The 25,394-nt window shown below is 34.0% G+C and overlaps 1 protein-coding gene across 3 annotated transcripts in view; it reads right to left on the bottom strand.

Moving 5' to 3' along the window:
• The window catches only part of ADK (adenosine kinase), a 525,969-nt gene that overhangs the window by 442,498 nt on the left and 58,077 nt on the right, over nt 1-25,394 (bottom strand). For all 3 annotated transcript variants that reach the window (XM_082717349.1, XM_082717351.1, XM_082717350.1), the window contains exon 3: nt 14,767-14,820. In XM_082717349.1, coding sequence (XP_082573475.1) covers nt 14,767-14,820 — 54 coding nt within the window. The remainder of the gene's footprint in view (nt 1-14,766; nt 14,821-25,394) is intronic.

Below are 25,394 nucleotides of genomic sequence, written 5' to 3'. Positions count from 1 at the left end.
TTTCAAGTTAACATTTAGAAAACTTTAAATAATACAGAAAATACTAACATCGGAAAGCACTACTACTTATATATGTGATACGCTGATTATAGCTGATAATATAATAATGGGAAGTTCACTTCAGATTTTTTCAAAGATTAATGAGAGATCGGTCAGTTCTCCATAAAGACTGAGAAGGTTTAAAATATTAAAAACTAGGGGTGCCTGAGCGGCTGGTTGATTGAGCATCTGGGTCTTCGTTTCGGCTCAGATCATGATCTCAGGATTGGGGGATCAAGTCCCTCCTCAGCTCTTCACTGAAGCTCAGCACAGATTCTGCTTGAGATTCTATCCCCCTCCCTCTCTCCCCTACTCCTCCTACCCCCTTGCTTTAACTCAGAAACAAACATTAATAACCTCCAGCAAAATATTTATATATTGATATAAAGTTTTTACTGACATAAGAAAACATTATTACTATTTCAAGGACATAATATATGCTTTAAACATAACAAAGGATGGGGGCACCTGGATGGCTCAGTGGGTTAAGCCTCTGCCTTCAGCTCAGGTCATGATCTCAGGGTCTTGGGATCGAGCCCCACATCGGGCTCTCTGCTCAGCAGGGAGCCTGCTTCCTCCCCTCTCTCTCTGCCTGCCTCTCTGCCTACTTGTGATCTCTCTCTCTCAAATCAATAAATAAAATCTTTTAAAAAAAAGAAGATAACAAAAGATGGATTTGTTATATTAATAAATCTAGTTCAATTCTATTCTTTTAAATAATCTTATCAAAATTCAGCTAAGGTCAACCAATACAAAAATGAATAAAATGAATTTCTTCCTGCCACCATAATGCATGCCTGTGTTTGTGTAAACTACATTACACTTTAACAGAATAATAAATGTGTTTGGTATTAACAAAGGGCTCAAAGATAATTATCCCACAAAATTGTTTAAAAGCATATTCATAAATGATCCTAACAATCTTCAACACTACTTAGTAAGAGTATAGTTAATTTTTTTATATTTTTTTTATGTTCATACAGTTAAATTTTTATAAATTCAAAGAACACATATACTTTACTGCTTTCCTATCTTCATTGCTTACATTTTAGTACCTAGTTTTATGGTTGATATCAGTTTGCCTATTTTTCTAAATTCCATCTTGGAAGCCAATCATATTCCCTCTACCCTCATTCTAGAATGGAAAATAACTTTGAAAAAGTAATTATACAATTTATATTTTATATTTAAATATAAAATAGTTTGGGAAACAAGGAAGAAAAAGTAGCTGGCAGAAGAAATATACATACTCTTGCAAAGGGAAATCAGCAGTAGGAGAAGATAACAAAGAATTGTCTTTACAAGAGCATAAATTTACAGAAATTATATATTTCCTACATTTCTTTGTTGAATATTGGGATCCTACTAAGATATCTCCCTTTGCTCTTTCAACCAAGCAGAAATGTTGTCTCTTTTCAACAAGACAAAAAAAAGCTTCATAAATTTACAGAAATTAAATATGTAAAAGCTATTTCCTACATTTCTTTGTTGAATATTGGGATCCTACTAAGATATCTCCCTTTGCTCTTTCAACCAAGCAGAAATGTTGTCTCTTTTCAACAAGACAAAAAAAACCTTTAATTTGTTAAAGAAAATTAACATTTTCTCACCCAATTAAACCCTGAAAAATTAAAAACCAAAAAAAAAAAAAAAAAAAAACCAGAAAACCATAAATTCAAACTTTAAAACATTTTGTTTTCCAAATCTTCCATTAGGCTTTTTCCTACCTCCTGTCTAACCTAACACAGAGCTAGAGACCTAGAACTTACAACTATTTTTCTGGTATTCCCAAACAAAAAAGCACAGAAGCTGTGGGAATATTTGAGGAAGGTGGTTTCATTAAAACTATTAATGTGCTATTAAAACTCAATATATACAAGGTGAGGCATTTTTATAAAAGCAACATTTTCATAAGGAAAACACTAGGAATTATTAGGAGATAAAGTAGAATTTTACAAGGAAAATGTAAAATCTATTCTAAATGCTTCAATCATTTTGCTAAATAATCAGAAAAGTCAAGCTGCAATCATAAAGAGGTTCCACAGAGGGAGCTAGCATCACAAAGAATAAATGTATCATATGCCGAACTTCAGAAACCACCTAGACTAGGAGAACTATCAGATTTCCATTCACCAACACGAGCTCAGATTATCTTCTAAGATTTTACCTTAGACAATAACAACCTCCCAAAATACAGTATTACCTACAAATTTTGGCCTATTTCTACTAAACCATATTAAAACTTATGAAATGTAATATCCATCACAAGTACCTTTAAATACTTGTCAAGTAGGCATGTTCATTTTAAATATTATTATTTCTCCCAAAAAGGAAAAAATATTCTTTCTCCTAAGTCACTGAATTTAGCAAAGTACAAAGCAATAAAATAGACCTGAAATCAAATCACAGTCTCTTCTACTGTAAGACAAGTTATAGGGTTGTTCCAAGCCAGTTTCTCATAAAATGGGAATGATTATATTTATATTCTTTGCTGTGAGGATTGCTGTGAGGATTAAAGCACAAAAGTAAAAATAAGGTCCTCTTTTCCCTGTTTTTTTAATACATAAGTGTTATGCATCGTTCATATTTTACAGAAATGAATCAGTAAGTGTAGTAGTAAAGAAATGTTTTCAAAATGTGTTCAAGGGTTAGATTAGCTGATAATAAATACTAAAAGTTCCCCAAACTCCCAAATCCGTATCATTCCCCAAAAGTCACCTCAATCCTTAAGGCGATATAGACAGTGTCGCCAAAACCCTTATATTATTTTTCAGGTAGAAATCTGTCTTCATTCTCAAAGTAATCTTTTCTGGTATAGACCAAGGAAAATAAGATTTCAACATATCAGCAGTTTCTGCTCTCTCCATCTCATATTGGCCCTAATGAATATTCACCCTGTAGATATTACATACTGAAATACTGTCAAGTAAACTATTTACAACAAAGGGTCGATGAACTACAGTTACACTAAAATGTTCTGAAGTTTCAGGAAACACCTCACCCTTACACCCAAAACATCAAAGAGAAACAGAACAAAATAAATAAATAATAATAATACATTTAAAACAACAAAGAAAAAACAAGTATTTTTTTGCCTAAAGAATTTCAGGCTAGAAAATCAGAAACTATACAATGAGATTATTGAATAGACTAAAAGAAAAGTAGCTAATTAAAGATATCATTTGCCTAATGGATAATAATAAAATAGCAAAGCACTGATCTAACCCTATCACGATATTTGAAAAGCAGCTACTCCAAAAGCAGAAGCCAGTTCAAGAGTTTTCAAAATCATCACATTCATAAAAACTTTCATGACACAAGTAACTTTATATAACCTTTTCATAGTTTAAAACTTTTTCACATATATAATTTCATTCAACTCTCACTAAACATAATAATACAAACATGGATCATCATTTCACAAATAAAGACATTAAATTCGGAAAATTAAATGATTAATCTGAATATAGCAGGTTTTATACTGTGTCAACCAGAACTGAATTTCCGAGAATTTCCTTCCCTGTATGGTTTCAGATTAGGATTAACCACACACACACAAAACGGTGTACAATTTAGGGGATGTAAGTGAAGCAGCAGCCATTTTATTCTAGTTATTGGTTATAGGTAGTAAAAGACAGGGAAGTATGGGCAGAATTCAAATTTGTCCTTATTTATCCCCACTTCACCTCCAGCTCACCTTCCCAAACAGTCCAAAGCCTTTCACCAGATGTTTCACTGAAAATTCAGAGGTGGTAGCTGCAAAGAGCCAACAACCTACCAGCCTCCTTCACAGTTTACTCTGTGAGGTGAATTCTTAAAAGCTTCAATTCATGAACCTATACCAGGAATGGATTTTTCTGATTCTTTGTGGGTCTTTACTTCCCTAGTTTTCCCCACACTGAATAAGGTTTAATTCCCATAATATATTCCTTATTTCTTAATACTTATAGTGGAACTGATACACCATGGTGGTAGTTTATGTAAAACTAATACGTAAGTTTCTTCTAATGCTAAGTCCAAGGCAGCACACATTTCTTTGAAGCAGAAGGTAGCAAATTAGGATTAAGATTTCACCAATAATATTATATATCATTCAGTCAACTATCATACATACATGAATATAAATCTGATTTTTTTCTAAAGGTTTTATTTATTTGAGAGAGAGAGAGAGAAAGCACAAGATGGGGGAGGGTCAGAGGGAGAAGCAGACACCCCACTGAGTGGAAAGCCTGATGTGGGACTTGATCCTGGGACTCTGGGATCCTGCGACTCTGAGCCATAGGCAGACACTTAACCAACTGAGCCACCCAGTTTTAATCCTAAATTATCTCTTGTAATGACTTCTTTATGACAGGGTTAAGAGTTTTATTTCAAACAATAAAATATTTAAGCAAATCTTTCAGAGGTTTCATAACCCAGGTATTACAACAAATAAGAAGAAAGCATGAAATCCTAGAATTTTAAAGTGAAAGCAGTCAAAAGTTCACCAAAAAGGATAAACTCTGGTGACAGACAAGGGGAGAACCAATTGTGGAGGCCTGGAATAAATTCAATCAATGCAAGCTTGGAATTCTCACAGAATACACCTGATGGTATTAGTTTAAAAAAGGAACCAAAAAATCTAACACACATTTAGTATGTACTCCTGGAGGCATAGCTTCATAAACACAAATGGTAAGCATTACAGCCTTTAAAGATCAATTTAAAAAGCAATATAGTAAACAGTTACCTTACAAAGATCATGACTATATATCAAAATCAATTTAAAAAACACTTTTCTCATGTAAAAAGCATTTATAGCTTAAGATAAAATGTCCAATGAAAGTATCATACTGGAATCAAACAATTTAGATCAAAGAAGACTAATGTATCCTAGAGGAAAAGGTTCTAGTGGTGACAAAGATGTTGATGATGAAAATTCTGAATGCTCTAAGAAATCAGAGTAAAAAAAGAAGAAAGTACTTTAAAATTATTTCACATAACATGTAGTTAGACCGTGAATGTTCAAAGACCTAAAGTAAAAAAAGAAAAAAAAATTTAATTATTTCACATAATACATGGTTGTAAATGTATGATCTAACTAAATTATAAATACAAAATTGACTTATTTCATACATATCTCAAAGCTTGTAGAATCAAGTTAGCCAAAAAAGCTTTGTAGTATACCATTTCCTTGGAAGAACAAAAAGAGCCTCACATTTGGAAGTCAGGCTTATATATATTTGACTAAGTTTCTTCAACTCACTCAACAGTGGCTATTGGTCTGAGCTGGTTTCTAAAACCACAGTACAATACTATAAAATCAATTAGTCAGTGAGTCTTGATAAAGCTACTGAGTTCTTTATAATCAGTTACTGAGTCTTGCAATGGATATCAAGCCTTTTTATCAAAACAAAACTTACTGAATATTTAGTGAGCTGCTTAGTATGACTAAGCACTTAAATGGAAATCAGGAGACTTGAATTCTGGTCCTGTATTGTCAGTAAGTAGCAGTGTAGCCTGCAGAAAGGCATTCTATCATATAAATCTCACATAACTCATTACAAAAAATGGATATTAGTTCTAAGGTTTATTTCTAGAATCAAAGTTCTGTAATTTAAAAGATATAAAAGAAAGTGGCCCTTGAGAAAGGGGCCCTGGGGCACCTGGGTTGTACAGTTGGTTGGGCCACAGACTACCTTTCAGCTAGGGTAGAGCTCAGGGTCCTGGGGTTGAGCTCCACACCGGCTCCCTGCTCAGTTGGAATCTGCTTGAGATTCTCTCTCCCTCCCCCTCTGCCCCTCCCACCCTGTGTATCTGAACCTGCAGACATACTCTTTTCCTCAAATAATTAAATAAATCTGTTTTAAAAATCCATATTTAAGATGCTATCTTCTTTACGAATATTGAAAAAGTAGTAACCATTTAACTTTGTTGTTGGTTCAAGATGTTCTTATTCACATTTTTAAAATTTCTTAATGGACATATAGTTGACACTAGATTCTCCATTTCTTTTTTTCTTTTCTTTTTCTTAAAGATTTTATTTATTTATTTATTTATTTATTTATTTATTTATTTATTTATGAGAGAGAGAGAGAGAGAGCGCACAAGCAAGAGGGACGGGCAGAGAAAAAAAAAAACTCCCGAGGAACAGGGAGCCCAACCCAGGGCTCCCAGGACCCTGAGATCATGAGCCCAGCCAAAGGCAAACACTTAACCAACTGAGCCCCCCAGGTGCCCCAGATGTTCTCTATTTAAATTTTGAGTTTCTACTTGCTAGTTTTTTTTTCCCTCTCTACAGGTATCAGTTCTTACGTTATTCTTAAAAAACAATCTTGATGTTTTCAAAGAACTAAGTTACAACATTAATGCTGGATTTAAGAGTTTACTAGATGTTAATGATTTTCTCTAAGGGCTCTGAAGGTGAATTTCTTCTTTCTGTTTTAAGTAAAATCTAGACCCATCAGAGGGCTTGAACTCAAAACTCAGAGATTAAGAGTCACACCTCTACCAATTAAATGGCAAGGTACCCCTGAACATGCTGTTGAATGTAACTTAAATACTTATAAATCTCACTTGCAGAGAAATTGGGAGTTGTTCTCTAAGACATTACAAAATTTTTACACTAAATCAAAGAGATCAACGTGTAACAGCATTCTTCCTAATACTTGTGCTTCATACCCCTTGCATAACTTATTTATTTAATCCCATTTCATCATAATCTGAATTGACAAAAACTTAAACACAATATAAGTTTTGTAAGACAAAATTTAAAAATTTAAGGGGATATTGAGACAAAATAATTTAATTTCTGACATAAAAAATAGTCATTAATAATTCAATCAATATGAGATGGGAAAACATTCTTTGTATCTAGAACAGCATACAATGCCTGTACAGATTCACCCACTATCTTGGCAGCTATCTTGAAAAGTCAAGAAAATAAATGTAAATCTCTTTTAAACAAGTTTTCCCCATGTCTTCTATAGCACAGCAAACTGACAAAAAAATCCTCAATTAAGTTACTTCTGTCTGTATGTAAGTGGCATGGATACTTCTGAATTTATATGTTTGCCTTTAGACATTGTCCCTAATTCCCATCAATTTTAACTTTACTTATCTAAATCTTTATGATATTATTGCAATATTCTATTCAAGGTAATATAAAATTCAGATATTCATAAAAGGAACAAATACTCATAGAACAAAATAGTCCTATTTTCTATAACTACAGATATGTCCAACAATAAGAAAATCCAGTATTACAGAAATCTCCAACTTATGAAACTGTTTTATGGTATAAAGTATTATTAAACTGGAGATTAAATCTCCCTTTAAAAATGAAGTCAGTATCTTTACTGTAAATAGTACCCAGCACGGAAACAGGTAAGTAGGTGAAAAAATATTTACTGAATGAAACAGTGATGCTTTTCTTTTTTATTTTAAATTATTCCATTTACAAAACTAAAACTATGACAGACTGAGAAAGAGCCACAGAAGACTAATGAAACCGTTTCATTATTGGACCATATATAGAGCAAAGTGTAAATTTCATAGCTTTGAATTAATTGGATCCCAAATTTAGTTGGCCTTTCCTATGTAGAATAATCTTTCAGAATCCTCACTATGTAGAACATTAAAAAACAGGAATTTGAGAAAGAACATTCTGCTTTAAAAAGACAAGGGTCGAAGGGGCACATACACCCGAATGTTTATAGCAGCAATGTCCATAACAGCCAAACTATGGAAAGAACCTAGATGTCCATCAACAGATGAATGGATAAAGAAGATGTGGGGTGTGTGTGTGTGTGTGTGTGTGTATATATATATAAAATGAAATACTATGCAGCCTTCAAAAGAAATGAAATCTTGCCATCGGCAATGACGTGGATAGAACAAGAAGGTAATAGGCTGAGCGAAATTAGTCAATCAGAGAAACACAATTATCATATGATCTCCCTGATATGAGGAATTTGAGAAGCAACATGGGGGGTTCGGGGTAGGGAAGGAAAAAATGAAACATGATGGGATCAGGAGGGAAACAAACCATAAGAGACTCTTAACCTCACAAAACAAACAGGGCTGCCAGGAGGATGGGGTAAGGAGAGGGTGGTTGAGTTATGGACATTGGGCAGGGTATGTGCTATGGTGAGTGCTGTGAAGTATGTAAACCTGGTGATTCACAGACCTGTACCCCTGGGGCTAATAATACATTATATATTAATAAAAATTAAAAAAAAAAAAAAAAACAAGGGTCGTGGACATTGCTGACGAATCTTCTCTGTTTTGCTATAGGTCCTAATTCCCCAGACAGAGAAATAAATGGTGTTATCTGTGAAGCGTAAGTAACAAAGTTTATATAGAATCTGAATCACCACAGTTTGGGAACTAAGAATATTTTAAATGAAAATATAGTTAATATTTACCACATAAAGTAATACCAAGATATTGTTATCATTGTACTCACTTATTGTATACATAAAACTACATTTTCAAATAGCTGACTAATGTGAAGGTGCCAATGCATCTTTCAATATCATGATAAACCAAACTGTCTTTAATAGGTTAAAATTAAGAAGCAATAATGTTTTATGAGAATAAACTATGGAATTATTGATTGAATAATTAAATTTTGTTTTATATCTACATTTTTACAGTATCTTAAAAAGTTTGGCCTTGAGCACAAAGAGATCTTAGTTAAGTTTAACCGTGAAGACAAAAATAAAATTATTTATGGGGAGCCCTCAAAAAGGGCTGGCGTTGAATTTTTAAAAAATTAACAGTCTGGGGGTGCCTGGGTGGCTCAGTGGGTTAAGCCACTGCCTTCGGCTCGGGTCATGATCTCAGAGTCCTGGGATCGAGCCCCGCATCGGGCTCTCTGCTCGGCAGGGAGCCTGCTTCCTCCTCTCTCTGTCTGCTTGTCATCTCTCTCTGTCAAATAAATAAATAAAATCTTAAAAAAAAAAAAAAATTAACAGTCTGCTCTAAAAGTGGCATATTCAACTGAGAGCTTTTCTAAAGTGTATAAGTCAAAAATTACAGGGCAGAGAACCAACATCCAAGGAATTAAGACAATCAACTAAGGCTAAAACAATAAACTAACAATACTATCAAGTATAAGACCCCTGGTTATATATATATACTATAATTGGGCACTTTCAGCCCTTTAGACCCTCATCATGTTTGCCCACTTAGTTACCAATTATAATTAAAAAGCTGAAAAAGTATATCTTGTACATCTTGTAATAGGTAAGTATATTGATTTAACAATTTAATTTAGGGAATCTATCATCTCATTCGTTAACTTCTTTTTTTCTTTTCTGATCACAGAAATAACATAATCCATTAGAGAAGATTTAAAATACACCTGGGGTGCCTGGGTCGCTCAGTTTGTTAAACGTTGTGACTCTTGATCTCAGGATTGTGGGTTCAAACCCCTCTCCGCAGTGGGCTTCATGCCAAAAAAAATTTTTTTAATAAATAAATAAAATAAAGTACACATAAAAGAACAAGAAGCAAATAATATTCATCCATAATTCAGTCACCCAAAAATCTACTATTCTGTAATGTATAAGCAAGCCTTTTCACCTACTTAATCATCATCATATTAAATCTCTCCCTAAAAACATTTTAAGAACTGCATAATATTCCATACAGTTACTTTAATTGCACAGGAAAAATAACACCATTTAAGATTAATCTAGTTGTACAGTAGCTCCCATTTTAAAATGGCCAACAAAATTTGTGTTTTCACAAGTCATGTGGCTACTGATAAGATTCTAGACCCTTTCTACCACATTTTTAATTGAAATAAAATAAGTAAAGCAAAGAGTAACCTAGAGAATGTCATTTTTATTGCTTTTTAAGCAGCGATAACAGAAAAGGTCTAATAATCTAAATACTCACTCCAATCATTAATATTTTATTCCAAAGCAATCACATTAGTTTAAAAATTTGAGCTATTAACCTACCATAAGACTACATACCTTAAAAATATATGTTTATAAAAAATTAAAAATTTTAAAAAAAAGACTACATACCTTGAAGAGATTTTCTAATAATTATTGTAGGTTAAGTTATATATGTACCTTTCTCTCCCAGTCCCCAGTGTGACCAATGATACCTATTTGGATCACAGCTGGCAAAGATTAGGAACAATACTCATTTTCCTCAGAGTAAACATAACACACAGCTAAATAAATGTGGTGTTAAAAAAAATAGCAACTCCAATATAATCTTAGTGGTGTTAATTTATAAAATAGTTACTATATAGCATATTCAAAGAGGAAAAGAAATCTGCAAGAAGAATGTTAAGAACAGGTATATAACAAATTCATAAGATGTTCCAAGTAGCCTGAAAAAAAAAGAAAGAAAGAAAATTCTGGAAAAGTACATATTATTGACATTAAAAACCAATATGTTTTATATTTGATACTATTAATGAGATAAGACTGCACTATCTAAGGTCTCTTTTTTAAGATTTTATTTATTTATTTGAGAGAGAGAGAGCACACACACAAGCAGGGGGAGCAGCAGAGGGAGAGAGAGCAGCAGATTCCCCACTGAGCAGGGAGTCTGATGTGGGGATCAATCCCAGGACACTGGGATCATGACCTGAGCAGAAGGCAGTCACTTAACCAAATGAGCCACTCAGGTGCCCTTAAGGTCTTTTGTAATATATACAGAAGAGGTAGAAGGGCTGGTATTCATTTAGGCAAAGATATGCAAAACAAACCTTCTTCACTGAAAATGACAAAGAACTGCTAAGAGAAATTTAAGAAGGACTAAATATTGTTAAGATACCAATTCTCCCCAAAATAGGTTCAATATAATAGCCACAAGGACCCTAAAAGGTTTCTCTGAGAAAACTGACAAGCTCATTCTAAAATAAAGGGTCTAATACAACCAAAGCAATCTTCGAAAAGAACAAAGTTGGAGGACTTAACACTAACTGGCTTCAATACTTGCCATAGTCAGTTAATGGACCAAAGAGTGGGAAGTGAGTCGGTGGAACAAGAGACCCACATTCCTATTGTTATTTCATTTCTACAAATACACCAAAGCAATCCAGCAACAAGCAAAGTCTATTCAGCAAATGGAGCTGGAATAACTAGATATCCTGGAATAACATAGATAACTATCCTAGTTATCCATGCAAGAAAAAAAAAAAATTAACCTCAACTTCTACCTCACATAATATGCAAATATTAATTCATGATAGATCATAAACCTAAACATAAAAGGTAAAGCCATACAGCTTGTAAAGAAAACAATATGAATACTTTCATAAATTAAGGTTTGTTAGATAGATCAAAGAAAGCAATAATCATGAAGAAAAAACTGATAAATTAATTACACTTCATCAAAATCGAAAACTTGCTACTCAAATAAAAAAAATTTTAACTTAAAATTTGCTTATCAAACACCATTAAGAAAAAAGCTAAGCCAGGAACAGGGAAGAAAAAAAATTTGTGAAACCTACATTTCATAATGACTGGTATCCAGAATACATAAAGGATTTTTTTTTCTAAAAGATTTTATTTATTTATTTGAGAGAGAGAGAGCAAGGGAGTAAGCATGAGCTGGGTGAGGGACAGTGGGAGAAGCAGGCTCTCCACTGAGTAGGGAGCCCGATGCAGGACTTGATCCCCGAACGCCAGGATCACGAACTGAGCTGAAGGCAGTTGCTTAACTGACTAAGCCACCCAGATGTCCCTAGAATATATACTCATCAATAAAAAGAAAAAGCAACCCGATTTTTTCATATTGGCCGAAGATGTGAACACACTCACCAAAGAAAATACAAAGGGCCAATACACAAACGTGTAAGTGTTCAATGTTATTAGTCATCACGGAAATGCAAATTAAAACACAATGAGATACCACTACACACCACCCAGAATAGCTAAAATTAGAAAGACCAACACCACCAAACATTGGTGAAGATGCAGAGCAACTGGAACTCTCACATATTGCTGGTAGAAATGTAAAATGGCGCAACTACTCAAGAAAATCAAGTAGTTTCTTATAGAACCAAAACCACTACTACCCTATTGACTCAGCAATCTACTCCTAATTACCCAGCAGTAAAATATGTTCACAAAACCTTGTACAAAGTTTTCATAGGAGCCAAAAACTGGAAAGGAAACAGCATAGATGCCCACCATAAGAGAAGGGATAAACAAATGGATTAGTAACAAGCAATGAAAAGAAATTAACTAATATATGGATAAATGTCAAAAACATTATACCGAGCAAAAGAAGTATTATATAAAACAGGATATAGATACATATATATACACATATATGATTCCATTTATAAGAAATTCTAGAACAGAGAAAACTTAATCTCTGGTGGAAAAAATCATAACAGTTATCTCTGGGAGCAAAAAAGCAGAGAAACTACAAAGAGGCATAAAGAAACATTCTGGGGTGGTGATGAAGCTTTGCATCTAGAGGTTTGGGTTACAAACATTTATTTTTGTTAATTTTTATTTTTTTAAGATTTTATTTTTAAGTAATCTCCATAACCAACATGGGCCTCGAACTCATGACCCTGAGATTAAGAGTCATATATTCCACTGACTGAGCCAGCCAGGTGCCCCAGGTTACAAACATTTATGCACTGGTCAAAACTCAACAAATGTATACTTAAAATGTATGCATTTCATTGCATGAAGTTTTCATGTAAAGGAGATAAATTCTATAAAGTATTGACCTGTAGTTGATACACATTTTAAAATATTTAGAGGATAACATACTGATGTCTGCAGTTGCATTAAAAAAACTGATAAAGAAATAAATGAATGGATAGAAGAATGAACAGACAGGTAATGCTAATGATAAAATCTAGTTGGTGGGTATGAGTGAATAAATACTGCATATTTAAAATTTTTCATAATAAAATCTAAGTAAAAAAATCAGTCTACCCATAGGAGTACCCAAAGTACCCATAGGAGTGAACTTTACCATATTTAGTATGTGAAATTTTAAATGAATTAACACACTATATAGGTTATATACGAAATAATATGAATATATTCTTTAAAAGCAGTTTTCTGTTGTCTTTAGTATTAATCATAGCCTACAAAGCCCAAAGGAACCTTAGGTTGACTACCCAATTTTGAAACCAAAAGAACTCTGTTATCAGACCTATAAATAACAAGTAACCAACCAATGGTACAGTGAAAATCACCTACCCTCACTGATTTATACTTGGCCACAAAGAAAGAAACTGAAGAAAATTTGACAATATAGTTGACAACCCACTATGGAGATTATAATCAAATGAGGACAGAACAAATATGAAAACTAAAAAACTAGCATAACAATGGGATATACCAACTGTAAAAATTCTTGAAGAAAACATCTCCCTACACATTGGTCCTACCATTTTAAGACTAACACTTATTACAATGTCTTCAATATGAAATAAGAAATAAAATAATTTAGAAAAGGTTTTTAAAGAGTAATTTTAAAAAGTACTTTAAGGAATAGATTTTAAAGAATTTTTTTGAGAAAAAAATATTATGTGTGTAGACTTTTTATTTGAGTATAGTTGACACACAATGTTACATTAGTTTCAGCTGTACAACAGTGATACAACTTTATAAGTTTTTCTATGCTCACCTCAAGCGTAGCTACCATCTGTCACTACACAATGATATTAAAATATCATTAACTATATTCCCTATGCTGTATCTAAAAATAATAGTCTTAAAGAACTCTATCACAAAAATTATTCTCCATACAGATGTATACAAATTGAAGACTGCATTAAACTAAACCATAAGGGACCTGAGTTCAATGTTAAAATATCTTTAACATTAGGGATTATCAAACATTAGGGAAATCCCCAAGCAGCATATGAAATTCACCAATATATTTATTAATTGGATAGAACCCTAACTATTACCAAGAATAAGCGTGGTCAAACCTGAAGGTGTACAGCCAGGCACAGATTCCTCAAATTCTTAATTCTACAGTATTATTTGACATTCAGTGTTTGCATAATAATTAAGGTCATCAGAACTTTCTTACTTCACAATGAGAAAAAGAAAGCAGACTAACTAGAAAATAGAAGCATATAAATTCTTTTTTTAGCTGTCCTCTTTGGACAATGTCATGATACTGAAATGATTAAGACGATTTTTTTAAAAATTCCCGAACCTGTCATTTTTAAATAAACCTCCAAGTTTCTATGAAGTAATAATCTTTGAAATACTACAACAGAGCAGAAAAATAGCCATGGAGGTATCCCAGAATCATAAGTTCAAGTTATTTCTATCTGAAAGAACCCTAAGAACATTAAAATTTTAAAAAGGAACAAAATTTTGTATATTTAAAGTGCTTTGTCTTATGCCAATCAATACTAGGCATTTAACTTTTCATAAAGAAACCAAATTAGATTTCACCATCTTAAGCATGAGGGTGGGGAAGTCAACTGAGTAAAAGCTAAAACTAGAAACAATTTAATATTTTATGTGAGGAAAGATCATGAAATTACGTATTTCCCAATATGCACATGGTCTAGATGATAGAATAAAATATTACATGTTTTAACATGCATGCAGGAAGAATTATTACTGATGTTAACTGTATATAATGTAAATTATACTATTCTTACTAGAATTAAGGTCATAGTGTTAATTATATTTTTATATTTCACATAATTTTAAAAATCAGATTGTTTACATACATCTCCATAGAGGAGTAAACTATGTACCACCTAGGGCTTAATGTACTTACAATTCCTTGTGTTTGTCCTCAGCCAAGATCTGGTCATTCGGCTTAAGAGAATACCTGTAAAACAAAACAAAAAAAATACTGGTCATATAAACATATAAGCACATTTGGCTCATGGACATCTCACTATGGTTATCAACATACAGCCAGTTAAACCCCATCAAACAAGCACTACCATAGTGTTACAAGTCTCTGTCTTCACTGATAAAACATTAATGTCTAAGTTCTTTGTTGTTCTGTTAGTCACTTCTGCAGACACCATCCAAAGAACTGAAGTAGGATCAGCCTGACCTTCAAAAACACAAGGTATCTTCAGTAGTGAATGATCTGTAATGTTACATTCATCCAGCAGTTCAAAATTCAAGAAACTGCCACAGTAAGTATTTAAGCATTCACAAAAGAATATGCATTCATTCATTAAATACACAGTAAAAATCTGTGTACCACACTATGTCCTAGGTAGTGTGACTTAGAAGGAGAAATAAGTTTCTGAGTTCCTTGACTAAACCATTTATAATCTTAATAACAACAAGCAATTATTTCATTTCTTTAAATCTCACTTTCCCTGTCTATAAAACAGAGGCTGCTATAAATATTAGAACAGGTATCTTCCAAATTACCATATATTTGTCATGTTAAAGGTAAACAGATTTCCGAGCAGTACACAGAAAAAAATAAACAACGGACTTCAAATTCCACTTGTATTCAACCCTTTTCTAAAAACTAAGCTCCCTGACAATGGGTCAGAAGTTCAAGTGGAAACGTTATATAGATTCTCCTTTCTTACCTCCCCTCTCATAAATGCCTTTACTCACTTGACAAAAAGAGTGGCATCCTGAATAGACCTGTACTGCAGTGACTGGGGTATATAAAAAGCTCTGAAGTGCTAAATGAGAAATGGTTCATAATATTTTTGTCTGCAAAATCTCTTTAAGTGAAGTACCATAAACTGTCTACAGAGTTTACTGTTTGATACATTATTTCTATAAATAACTAAGCTACAAATTATAAATGGGGAGCTGTCACAGGATGTTCTATTTTCAGATATACTACGGAATGGGGCACAAGTTGATTATACTTTTCTTTAAAAACTTTATCTTTGAGCACCTGGGTGGCTCAGTGGGTTACGCCTCTGCCTTTGGCTCAGGTCATGATCTCAGAGTCCTGGGATGGAGCCCCACATCGGGCTCTCTGCTCAGCAGGGATCTTGCCACCCCCTTTTTCTCTGCCTGCCTCTCTGCCTACTTGTGATCTCTCTGTCAAATAAATAAATAAAATCTTCAAAAAAAAAAAAGTTTATCTTTTCCATTCCATTTACATGATTAAAGATTGCATTACTTATCAGGAAGAATCCTATGAAGTAAAGCTAAGAGAGTTTCCAAAAAAAAAAAAACAAGAAAGAGTGTCAACTTATTCCCTCCAAGCAACAAATTAAAAACAAAGTTCCTTGTCTTTCATTTATCTACTGAGGATTAAATATCAGAACATGGTTGTCACAGAAACACAAGTCAAATCATTTATTTGACTTTATCAAGAAAGTAAATCTGATATGTTTGACAATGAAGAACAATTGTACCAATGACTCCAAGGCAGACAACAGTCTTCAACTGAATGAATGGTTTTGACTAAAACATGTTTAAAGCACTCAGTAAAAACATATTAACAAGAAAAATCCTTTTGACATAGGTATCAACAATATTACAATCAACAATATTTAACTTTCCCTAACATCTCCTAAAATGTTTAGGTAAACTGTAATAATAGATATAATTACTAGCTATTTAGGAAGCCTTATTAAAACCTTTTTCAGTGTATTTCTTAAAACTAAAGGTCTCTAATGACTCTAATGACTGGGAAGTCCAGTGATTTTCAATTCTTTGCTTCTAACAAAACTGAGAAAGGACCAAAGAAAATAATCAGCTGGTAGACAAATAAAAATAATTTTTGATGATAGGTCATTTGATAATAGAGAAGCTCAAACAACTGAGTGCTGCTGCTGAAATAAAACTCTGCTCATTACCAACCAATTAATTATGTGAACACATCTCTCGGGACTTCCACCTGTCAGGGAGCAAGAATTCCTCATCTGTTTCTCAGGGGACAAGAACCCCTGTCCCCTTCAAGGTCCTTCTAGATGGACTAAGAATCAAATTGACAAATTAAAAGAAGAAAATCAAATGTAATGGACATACATATGAGGAATTCACATAGACATGGAAATGCCAAAGATGTCAAACAAAATGAGGTATATGTACCATTCTGAAATAAGGAGAAGGAAGTAGGGACCTGGGATTACAAGGAAAGAATGCACTTTATAGGGAGATAAGAAGAGATGCTTGGGGGCACCTGGCTGACTCAGTTGGTTAAGCGTTTGACTCAATTTCAGTTCAAGTTATGACCTCAGGGTGTTGAGATGGAGGGCTCTTGGCTGAGCTTGGAGCCTGCTTAGGTTTCTCTCTCTCCTTCTCCCTCTGCTCCTCCTTGCTTTCTCTCTCTCCCTCCCTCTCAATTAAAAAAATTATATATATATGTGTCGTAATTTGATGTTTTCCCTATCATATAAATGTGTCACTCAGATATAATTTATCTGTTAATGACTCTTATTCTGGGAAAGATTCCCCAGTTCAGACTCTTCCTTGAGGTTAAGGGAGGGACAATAGTTTCTCATGAACCCACAGGGTCTCAAGTGCCTTCAACTCAAAATAATTCACATGCCAAAGTGGCACGTTCTGAGGAAGCGCCTATCTGAACCTCTTCACATTTCAAAAAGAAATAAAGGGAAATAAAAATGATGCTGAGCAGCACTGCATATTATTATCCAAGAAAGGCTGAACTAAATGAAAAAACTTAGTTTCACCCACCTCATTAAAAGATGCATTTCCAATAAAATGTTTTGTTTAATAATTATTTAACAAAATTTTAATACAGTTATGTTGTTTTATGAAGTATACATTAGTTATAACTTAATGACTAGGAGGTATTTTAAAATTCAATTTGCATGCATAAAAATATATTATCTTCATTATATATGCACATTATATTAAATAAAAAGATAATTTGCACACAAAAATATATTACAGAAGGATAAAATCGCCTAGCCTTTAAACACAGAAAGGAATATGAAATTTTTCAGGAGAAAGAGCTTATTTTTGTCTTTTTTATAAATGGATGATGGTAAAATAAATTTTTTTAAATAAATGGATGATGGTAGATAGCAAACATTACAATAAAAAAATCATAAATTTTAACTTAATGAGTGAGGAAGTTTATTAAAGTTTATTAAAAATTTTTATGAAAATTAAAATGTTTGAAACCAGTGGATTTGATTCTATGTCTTAGCAAAGTGTTTTGAAAATGCACAACTCAACAGCAACTCAACCAATGTTACTTTCCCTCTCAGGCTGGCTAGTGATAAAGAATAACAAACATTTCCTGCACTTAAGGACCTTGAGATTCAGTACCTGATCAGAATAAAAATAACTGTTTGTGGTATGATAAGGTTACAATGAAATGAAGCACAAGGTACAGTGTTAAAACAAAACACTGAGTAACAAGACTTCTTCCTAAGAGCATCAAAAAAGGAACAGCTTTTATCTGTTCCACAACTTCCTCTTCCTTCCCCACTTCATCTCTCTTCTCTGTTTCTTTACCATTAAAACAAAACAAAACAAACAAAATACTCTTCCCTTTTAAAGTTTCAGGATAAGAATTTAAAGGGAATGGTGAAGCCAGGAAAAAAAAAAAGGGTCGGGGCGGGCATCCACATAGCCAAGAAGCAAGCAAGGAAAGATAGCCTGATTTTTTATCAATCACTGAAAGGGGCATTTTACTTTCCTAATTCACAGAGTACCTGTCCAGATCCTCAAGAATAAATGTGCAAGATCCATTCTGGACTATTCTCCAAGCAAATTAGTTCCCTAATTCCAAACTCCAAAGCAGTCATTCTTCCCATAGCATTTCTTTTTCTCATCTGATTTCTCCCTATCTAAAACCAGATAACTTTTCATCTTATGTCAATAACTAATTTTTCTTCATCTTTGCTAGTTTTTTTAAATCAGTTTTATCTTCCTTATCTCTTCCTTGACTCTTACACACTGCAGTTTAGGAAACTGGACCACACATAAATATCCAAAGTTGACCAAAATGTAAAGTTTGAGGAAATAGTACCTAATACTACCCTCACTTCTGACACCAATTGCAAATTCAGGAGGTTCCCAAAACCACCGTCTGATTCAGTAATTCATTACAAGAACTTACAGAACTCACCGAAAACTATTACACTCATGGTTAAAGATTACAAGGAAAGGATACAGGTCAAAGACCAAGGGAGGACCCATATGGAGCAGTGTCTGGGAGAGCTCCAAATGCAAAGCTTGTTCTGGCATCAGTATTGACAATCCAGCATGTTGCTGGTATGTGACAACGTGGTATGCAGTATTGCCAACAAGAGAAGCTCACCCAAGCTTCAGTGTCCAGATTTTTTTATTGGGGCTTCATTACGTAGGCATGATTGATCAACTGACTGCCCAAGTGGTTTAACTTCGTTTTCGGGTCAACTGATACCAGTTGGGGTGTGGCCAGCGCCTATCCTAAACAAAACATGCTTCCATCAGGTATGATGTAGATCACCTCTCAGAAGTCAAAGGTTAAAAATCCAAACATCTCTTTGAACAAGACCAAAATCTTTACTACACATATGCTTATGTGTGTTGATTTACATATGTCCATAAATATACTGACATGTACATGTATTTCTTTATTCATAAACTTCTATCTAGATCTACTTTTTTCAAAGAACTTTCCCTTATTAATACTCACATTACCCAATTTCAGTTGGTTAATAACTATATGAAATGCCACTAGAATAACCTATAGTCATTAATTATCTATCTCTCTGCCTAAAAGAATAATATTCTAACTTATAAAATGGAGCACTGTTTCAGTTCACAAATTTTTTTAAAAGGCACTAGTAGAGCAAAGTATTTGTTCCTCCATGCAACTTAAATACATTTCCAAAGCTCATAAACTATAACCAAACTATTTATTTATATAGATGTTTATTCATGAGAATAAAAACTTTATACAACTTAAAAATATACACAAAAATAGTATACACCTGTAACTGTAAAAATTATGTTTTAACTAAGAAATACTTCAAATTTATCTTGAAAGTAAGTAAAGTATAAGTAAAGTATAAATTATAAATGTAAATGTAAATATATCATCAGGACCATAACCCCTACTAAAATAATGGAGCTATTTCTCAATGAAATGTACAGTTGGATGTTTATTTACATTTGGAATTATAAATACATGTATTTCTCATTTTCATTTAGTATGTCCTGTTCTGCCAACCTAACTGCTATTGACAGAAGATATACACTGTCTTTTAATCTATCACATTTAACTTACTCTCTGAACATTCATTTTTTTTTCTTAAAGTAGGCTCTAAGCCCAATGTGGGGCTTGAACTCACTACCCTAAGATGAAGAGTTATATGCTCTACCTACTGAGCCAGTCAAGTGCCCCTCAATGATTTAAATTAATAAACATCAGGGGGAAAATTCAACTTAATGGGAATTAGAAAGTAGAGAACTATATCTCAACTTTCTACCATGTCTTTCCCAGAATGATAGTAAGTACAGCCTATTCTTTAGTTGGGTTTTGTTTCCTAAAGACATGATTAGATAGATGTTCTGCTTCTATACGCATTTCTTCATTTAAACATAAACATGGCCCCTAAAAGGCCAAACACTGCAGAATGGTATAGTGGCAGTTCTCAATCTTTTTTCTGCCTAATTTACCAGAGGATAAAGACAAGCACTTATTCCAATCAGCAAGAGATAAGAAACCTGGTAAGAATACAGAAAAGCACCTTCTTTATCTGCCTCAAGCATCCACAGAGCACCTCTGAGTGAAAGAACGTTAGACTGAAAGTCTAAGATCTGCGTTACTGTCCTGTGTTACTGTCCATTAATTAGCTTTTTGAAGTGGGCAAGCCATTTAATTTCTCTAAGAAGAATGAAAGTACCTATGCCACAGGGTTACTATGTGGATCAAATAAGATAATACAAGAACTGTTCAAGCGCCACCACATGAGCATGTAATAAATACCTCTCCCGCCTTTCTTGTAATGCATCTACCTCTGTAAAATGACTAATTCAATTAGCTCAGATAGGGAGGAAAGGAAGTGTAAAGTGTTCACATGTTTTGAAGCAAATGGGTAACTACAAATTTCCATCAAGAAAACAACAGTGTTGTGTACAAATATGTCGATGAGGGAATTATTTATGGAAAAGTAAAATTGTAAGCAAACACTAAAGAAAGTAGCTGATTTATAATCAGTAAATTTTAGCATGATAGGGAAATGGTTAAAGATTAAGCTTTTAAAAAAAATGGTAATATTCTCCCAAAAAGAACTGGAAACATAACTTCAAAATACTATATAGGTTACAGATTTTTTTTATTCTCCTTGTGCTTTTTTGAAATAAGCAAATTACTTTCGAAATTAGAAAAAATATATTAAAAACAAATACATATAGCACTTTAGAATCCAGTCATAATATTCACCTGGATGTAATTGTCACTTAAACTTTTCTTTCTTTTTTTTTTTTTTTTAAAGATTTTATTTATTTATTTGACAGACAGAGATCACAAGTAGGCAGAAAGGCAGGTAGAAAGGGAGAGAGGAGGAAGCAGGCTCTCCGCGGAGCGGACAGCCTGATGCAGGGCTCGATCCCAGGACCCTGGGATCATGACCTGAGCCGAAGGCAGAGGCTTTAACCCACTGATCCACCCAGGCGCCCCTTCACTTAAACTTTTCAACCAATGAACATTTAAGCCTCCAAATACTAGTTCAAAACTTTTCTTGTATAAAGTTTTTAAAATAAATCTAATTAAATATTTTTATTGTATAAATATGGACAGCAACAGATGACAAGTGGATAGGAAGAGAGAGAAGGAAAAGAGGAAGAGGGAAATAAGAAAAATAAGGGAGGAAGGGAGGAATGAGGAGAGGAGAAGGAGGATTAATTTCCTTCATCCCTGCCTGAGCTGCTAAAGGAAGACACACTTGAAGCAAAGAAGAATAAAATACAGTAATGACATTCCCACCATGGGTAATGGGAAAATGGCACTGTTACTTAGGTTATAATTAAATATCAGAACACATAAGTAAAATGTATTAATACATGATAGATAACTATTAAGATATGCTATAACAGCAGTAGTGTGCAACTAACAGTAGTCATGAGACTAAAACAAACATTATTTATTCAAATGTGCTTTCCCTGAATATTAGCATAACATAAAATTTCAGACCTAGGAAGGCCCTTGAAGATACTGCAAAGTCCAGAAACAGCCTGGTCATAAATGAAATGGCAAATCCAGCTTCATACAAATAGTTAATGCCAAGCCAAGACCCCCTACATAGCAGGACAACAATAAAATACTCCATAAATACTTGCAACTAAGATTGCCCTCTGAGAATTAAACAAGTAAAATTTCAAGAAATCTACAAATATTACCACATGGTCCAAAGAATCCAAATAGTAGCATGCAAAGTTTTATAGAATTAGCAAATTCAATCAGAGACAATGTGGGTGTGGTAAGATTTTAAACAACATGGTTAATAATCCTAGCGATTAAAAAATAAACATATTAAATACATTTGAAAGGGAAAAAAGGGAGACCAAAAGTGTTAATCACCACAGCAATGTTTCAGACTACAGTTGCAATTTAAGAGGCTTACAAAGAAACAGATTAAAGGTAAACCACAGAGTTAAAATGAAAATAATAGCAAAAAGTTACAAAGTCTATGAAAAGATATTTTAAATCCTCATTAGTAAGCTAAATGAGGATTATAGCTGAATTATAGAAGGCTAAAGAAAAAGAATTAAATAAGATTTACACTTAAACAGAACTATATTCTTTGTATTGTTAAATTTTTTTCTTATGTTTTTATCTTTAAAAAGTCATTGATAAATATTCAAAATGATTAGGCACATATTTTCATTAAAGGAAATTTTAGAATTCAGCTTGAAGATGTCACTGCTTGGCTACTGGACCACGATGTGAAATATTGGGGCTCAGAAGCAAACAGTCAAGAAAGAATTCTAGAGATGTCTTCAGCACAAAACAGGTGGTTTTATTACAGCACAGGGAAAGGACCAAGCAGAAAGAGCTGGACTGGGATTGGGAGGAGTGACTGATTACATATTTTTAAGTTGGGAGAGGTTAGAGATAGTGTTAGTCTCTAAGGAATTTGAAAGCAAGGTTTCCAAGACCTTGAGGGGCCATTTACTACTGTCCAGTAAAACCTCAGTCATGAGACCCTTCAGATGTGTTATCAGTGGGCCGTATGTTTGGAGGATAACTGCTAACAGAAATAAAGGAAGAAATATAAAAATAAAGGAAGGAAGTTTCCAAAGGGATTTTTATAAGTTAAAGGGGACTTCACTTATAACCTGAAGCTCACCCAAAGCTAAAGTTGCCTTTTATCCTTACCAAAGTATTAACCTTGCTGCAGCTGAGTTCCTGGAGGAAGGTCACCCTGCCTGTCAATGGGCTGTCAAGGAAATTTGGCTGTTTTTCTACATTTCTTTTGCCTTTTTTTCTCCAGATTAAGCCATAGCCAAAAACAACAACAACAACAAAACCAAAAAAGCCACTTCACAACACACTTCCCATTTCTCTTTTTTTAAAGATTTATTTATTTACTTACTTACTTATTTGACCGAGAGAGAGAAAGGGAGAGCACAAGTAGGCAGAGCAGCAGGCAGAGGCAGTGGGAGAGCACGCTCTCCACTGAGCAGGGAGCCTGACATGGAGCTCAATTCCAGGACCCTGGGATCATGACCCAAGCCAAAGGCAGATGCTTAACTGACTGAGCCACCCAGGCGCCCCACCCCCTCATTTATTTCTTATACGTTTCAATTTGATTTCTGTCCCTACCCTTCCACTGTGATCTACCTAGCTGAGCTCACTGCTGACATCCTATCATCAAATCTAGTGAATTCTTGTAGGCTTTATGTTACTAGGCATCTCATCTCTCCTACATGTGATATTATTAACCACTCTGTCACACAAGCTCACTATACTGCATAAGACCGTGTTTTATTCAGTTCTCCTGCTAAAAACTTGTTATTTCTTCTCTATCTCCTTCCATAATTCTTTTTCACTTACCCAATCTTCTAGTCTACCTCCTTTACTTTTACCCTTTCTTTCCAAAGGCTCATCCATTAGTTGCTTAAAGTTAACTAGTTTGTGTATGTATGTATGTATGTATGTAACCGTTACATAATCATTACACCCAACCGTGGGGCTCAAACTCATGACCCCAAGAGATCAAGTTATACACTCTCCCAGCTGAGCCAGCCAGGTGCCCCTATTGTTTCAAATATCACCTATTTAAGGGCGCCCTAGTGGCTCAGTCACTTAAGTGTCTGCCCTTGGCTCGGGTCACGATTCTGTGGTCCAGGGACCAAGTGGCAAGGAGCCTACTTCTCCCTCCCTCTGCCCCCCTGCACCCCCACTTATGCTCTCTCTCATAAATAAATAAAATCTTTTTAAAAAATAAATAAATATCACCTATTTTAATGATGATGATGATGGTGGCAGAATAATAACAGCAGTTAGTCTCTACTGAATGGTACTGTATCAAAAGTAAAATTAAATATAATTGTTATTTATTATACACCCCTTCAGTCATGAGATCTCTACCCACCAGAAACATAAATCAAATTACCTTCTAAATGGGTCTACCTGGATATCTCATATTCATCTCATGCATGAGCAACACTGAACTCAATCTCTCCACTTTCTCTAACGTGTCTTCCTCTCATACTCCCTAACTCAATTGTAAATAGCACCTTCTACTCAGTCACCAAAACCTAAAAGCTGGAAGATCATCCCTGACTCCTGCACTCTTTGTTAATCAGTCATTAGCCTCACCTTTGAAACACTAAAATATTACTGCACTTTCTCCAAACCATCATTTCCTGAGTACAATGATCAGGTAACCATCCATCAACAACTCTACCACTACAGCCTTCTCTAATTTATCTCCTCAATGCACTGATCTGCTGCAGACACGTGCTTTCTGTAAATCTAAATGTAAATCTGACCAGTCATTCCCCTGCTTAAACTCCCTCAAGTGCTCTCCCTCGCCCATAAAAAAGACACGAGGGACATTCCAAGCTCCTTAGTAGCCAATAACACTAGCTAACATTTGACAAATACCTAAATGACCTCAATTCAAATCCTCACATTATAAGAGTCCTATTCCAATATTCCCCCCCCTTTTTTTTTTTCACAAGAAAAGTGATTTTCCATAGATTAAGAAACATAATCAAGGTCACACAACTGCAAGTGGCTCCAAAGCACACCCCTTAATCTTTAGTCTATAATGCCACATTAATGAGGTGATTTCATTCTACATCGGTAGTTTCAGTCAGATTTACCAGCTGCTTAAAGGCAAGAAACTTACCTAACTCTGCACTCCTAGTACTTGGCAAAAGGTTGACGACAAGGCAAGTGCTCCAAAACACTTGTACTGAACAACATGAACTATTAAAAATGAATCCACATTTAGGTAAGCCTGAGGAATACCATTTTCTCAGTATTATAAGTCA

Source organism: Mustela nivalis (assembly GCF_964662115.1).
Source record: "Mustela nivalis genome assembly, chromosome: 2".
In the NCBI taxonomy this organism is placed as follows: Eukaryota; Metazoa; Chordata; class Mammalia; order Carnivora; family Mustelidae; genus Mustela; species Mustela nivalis.
Note: the sequence above shows the minus strand (reverse complement) of the source record. Positions and strands in the feature narration are given on the sequence as shown.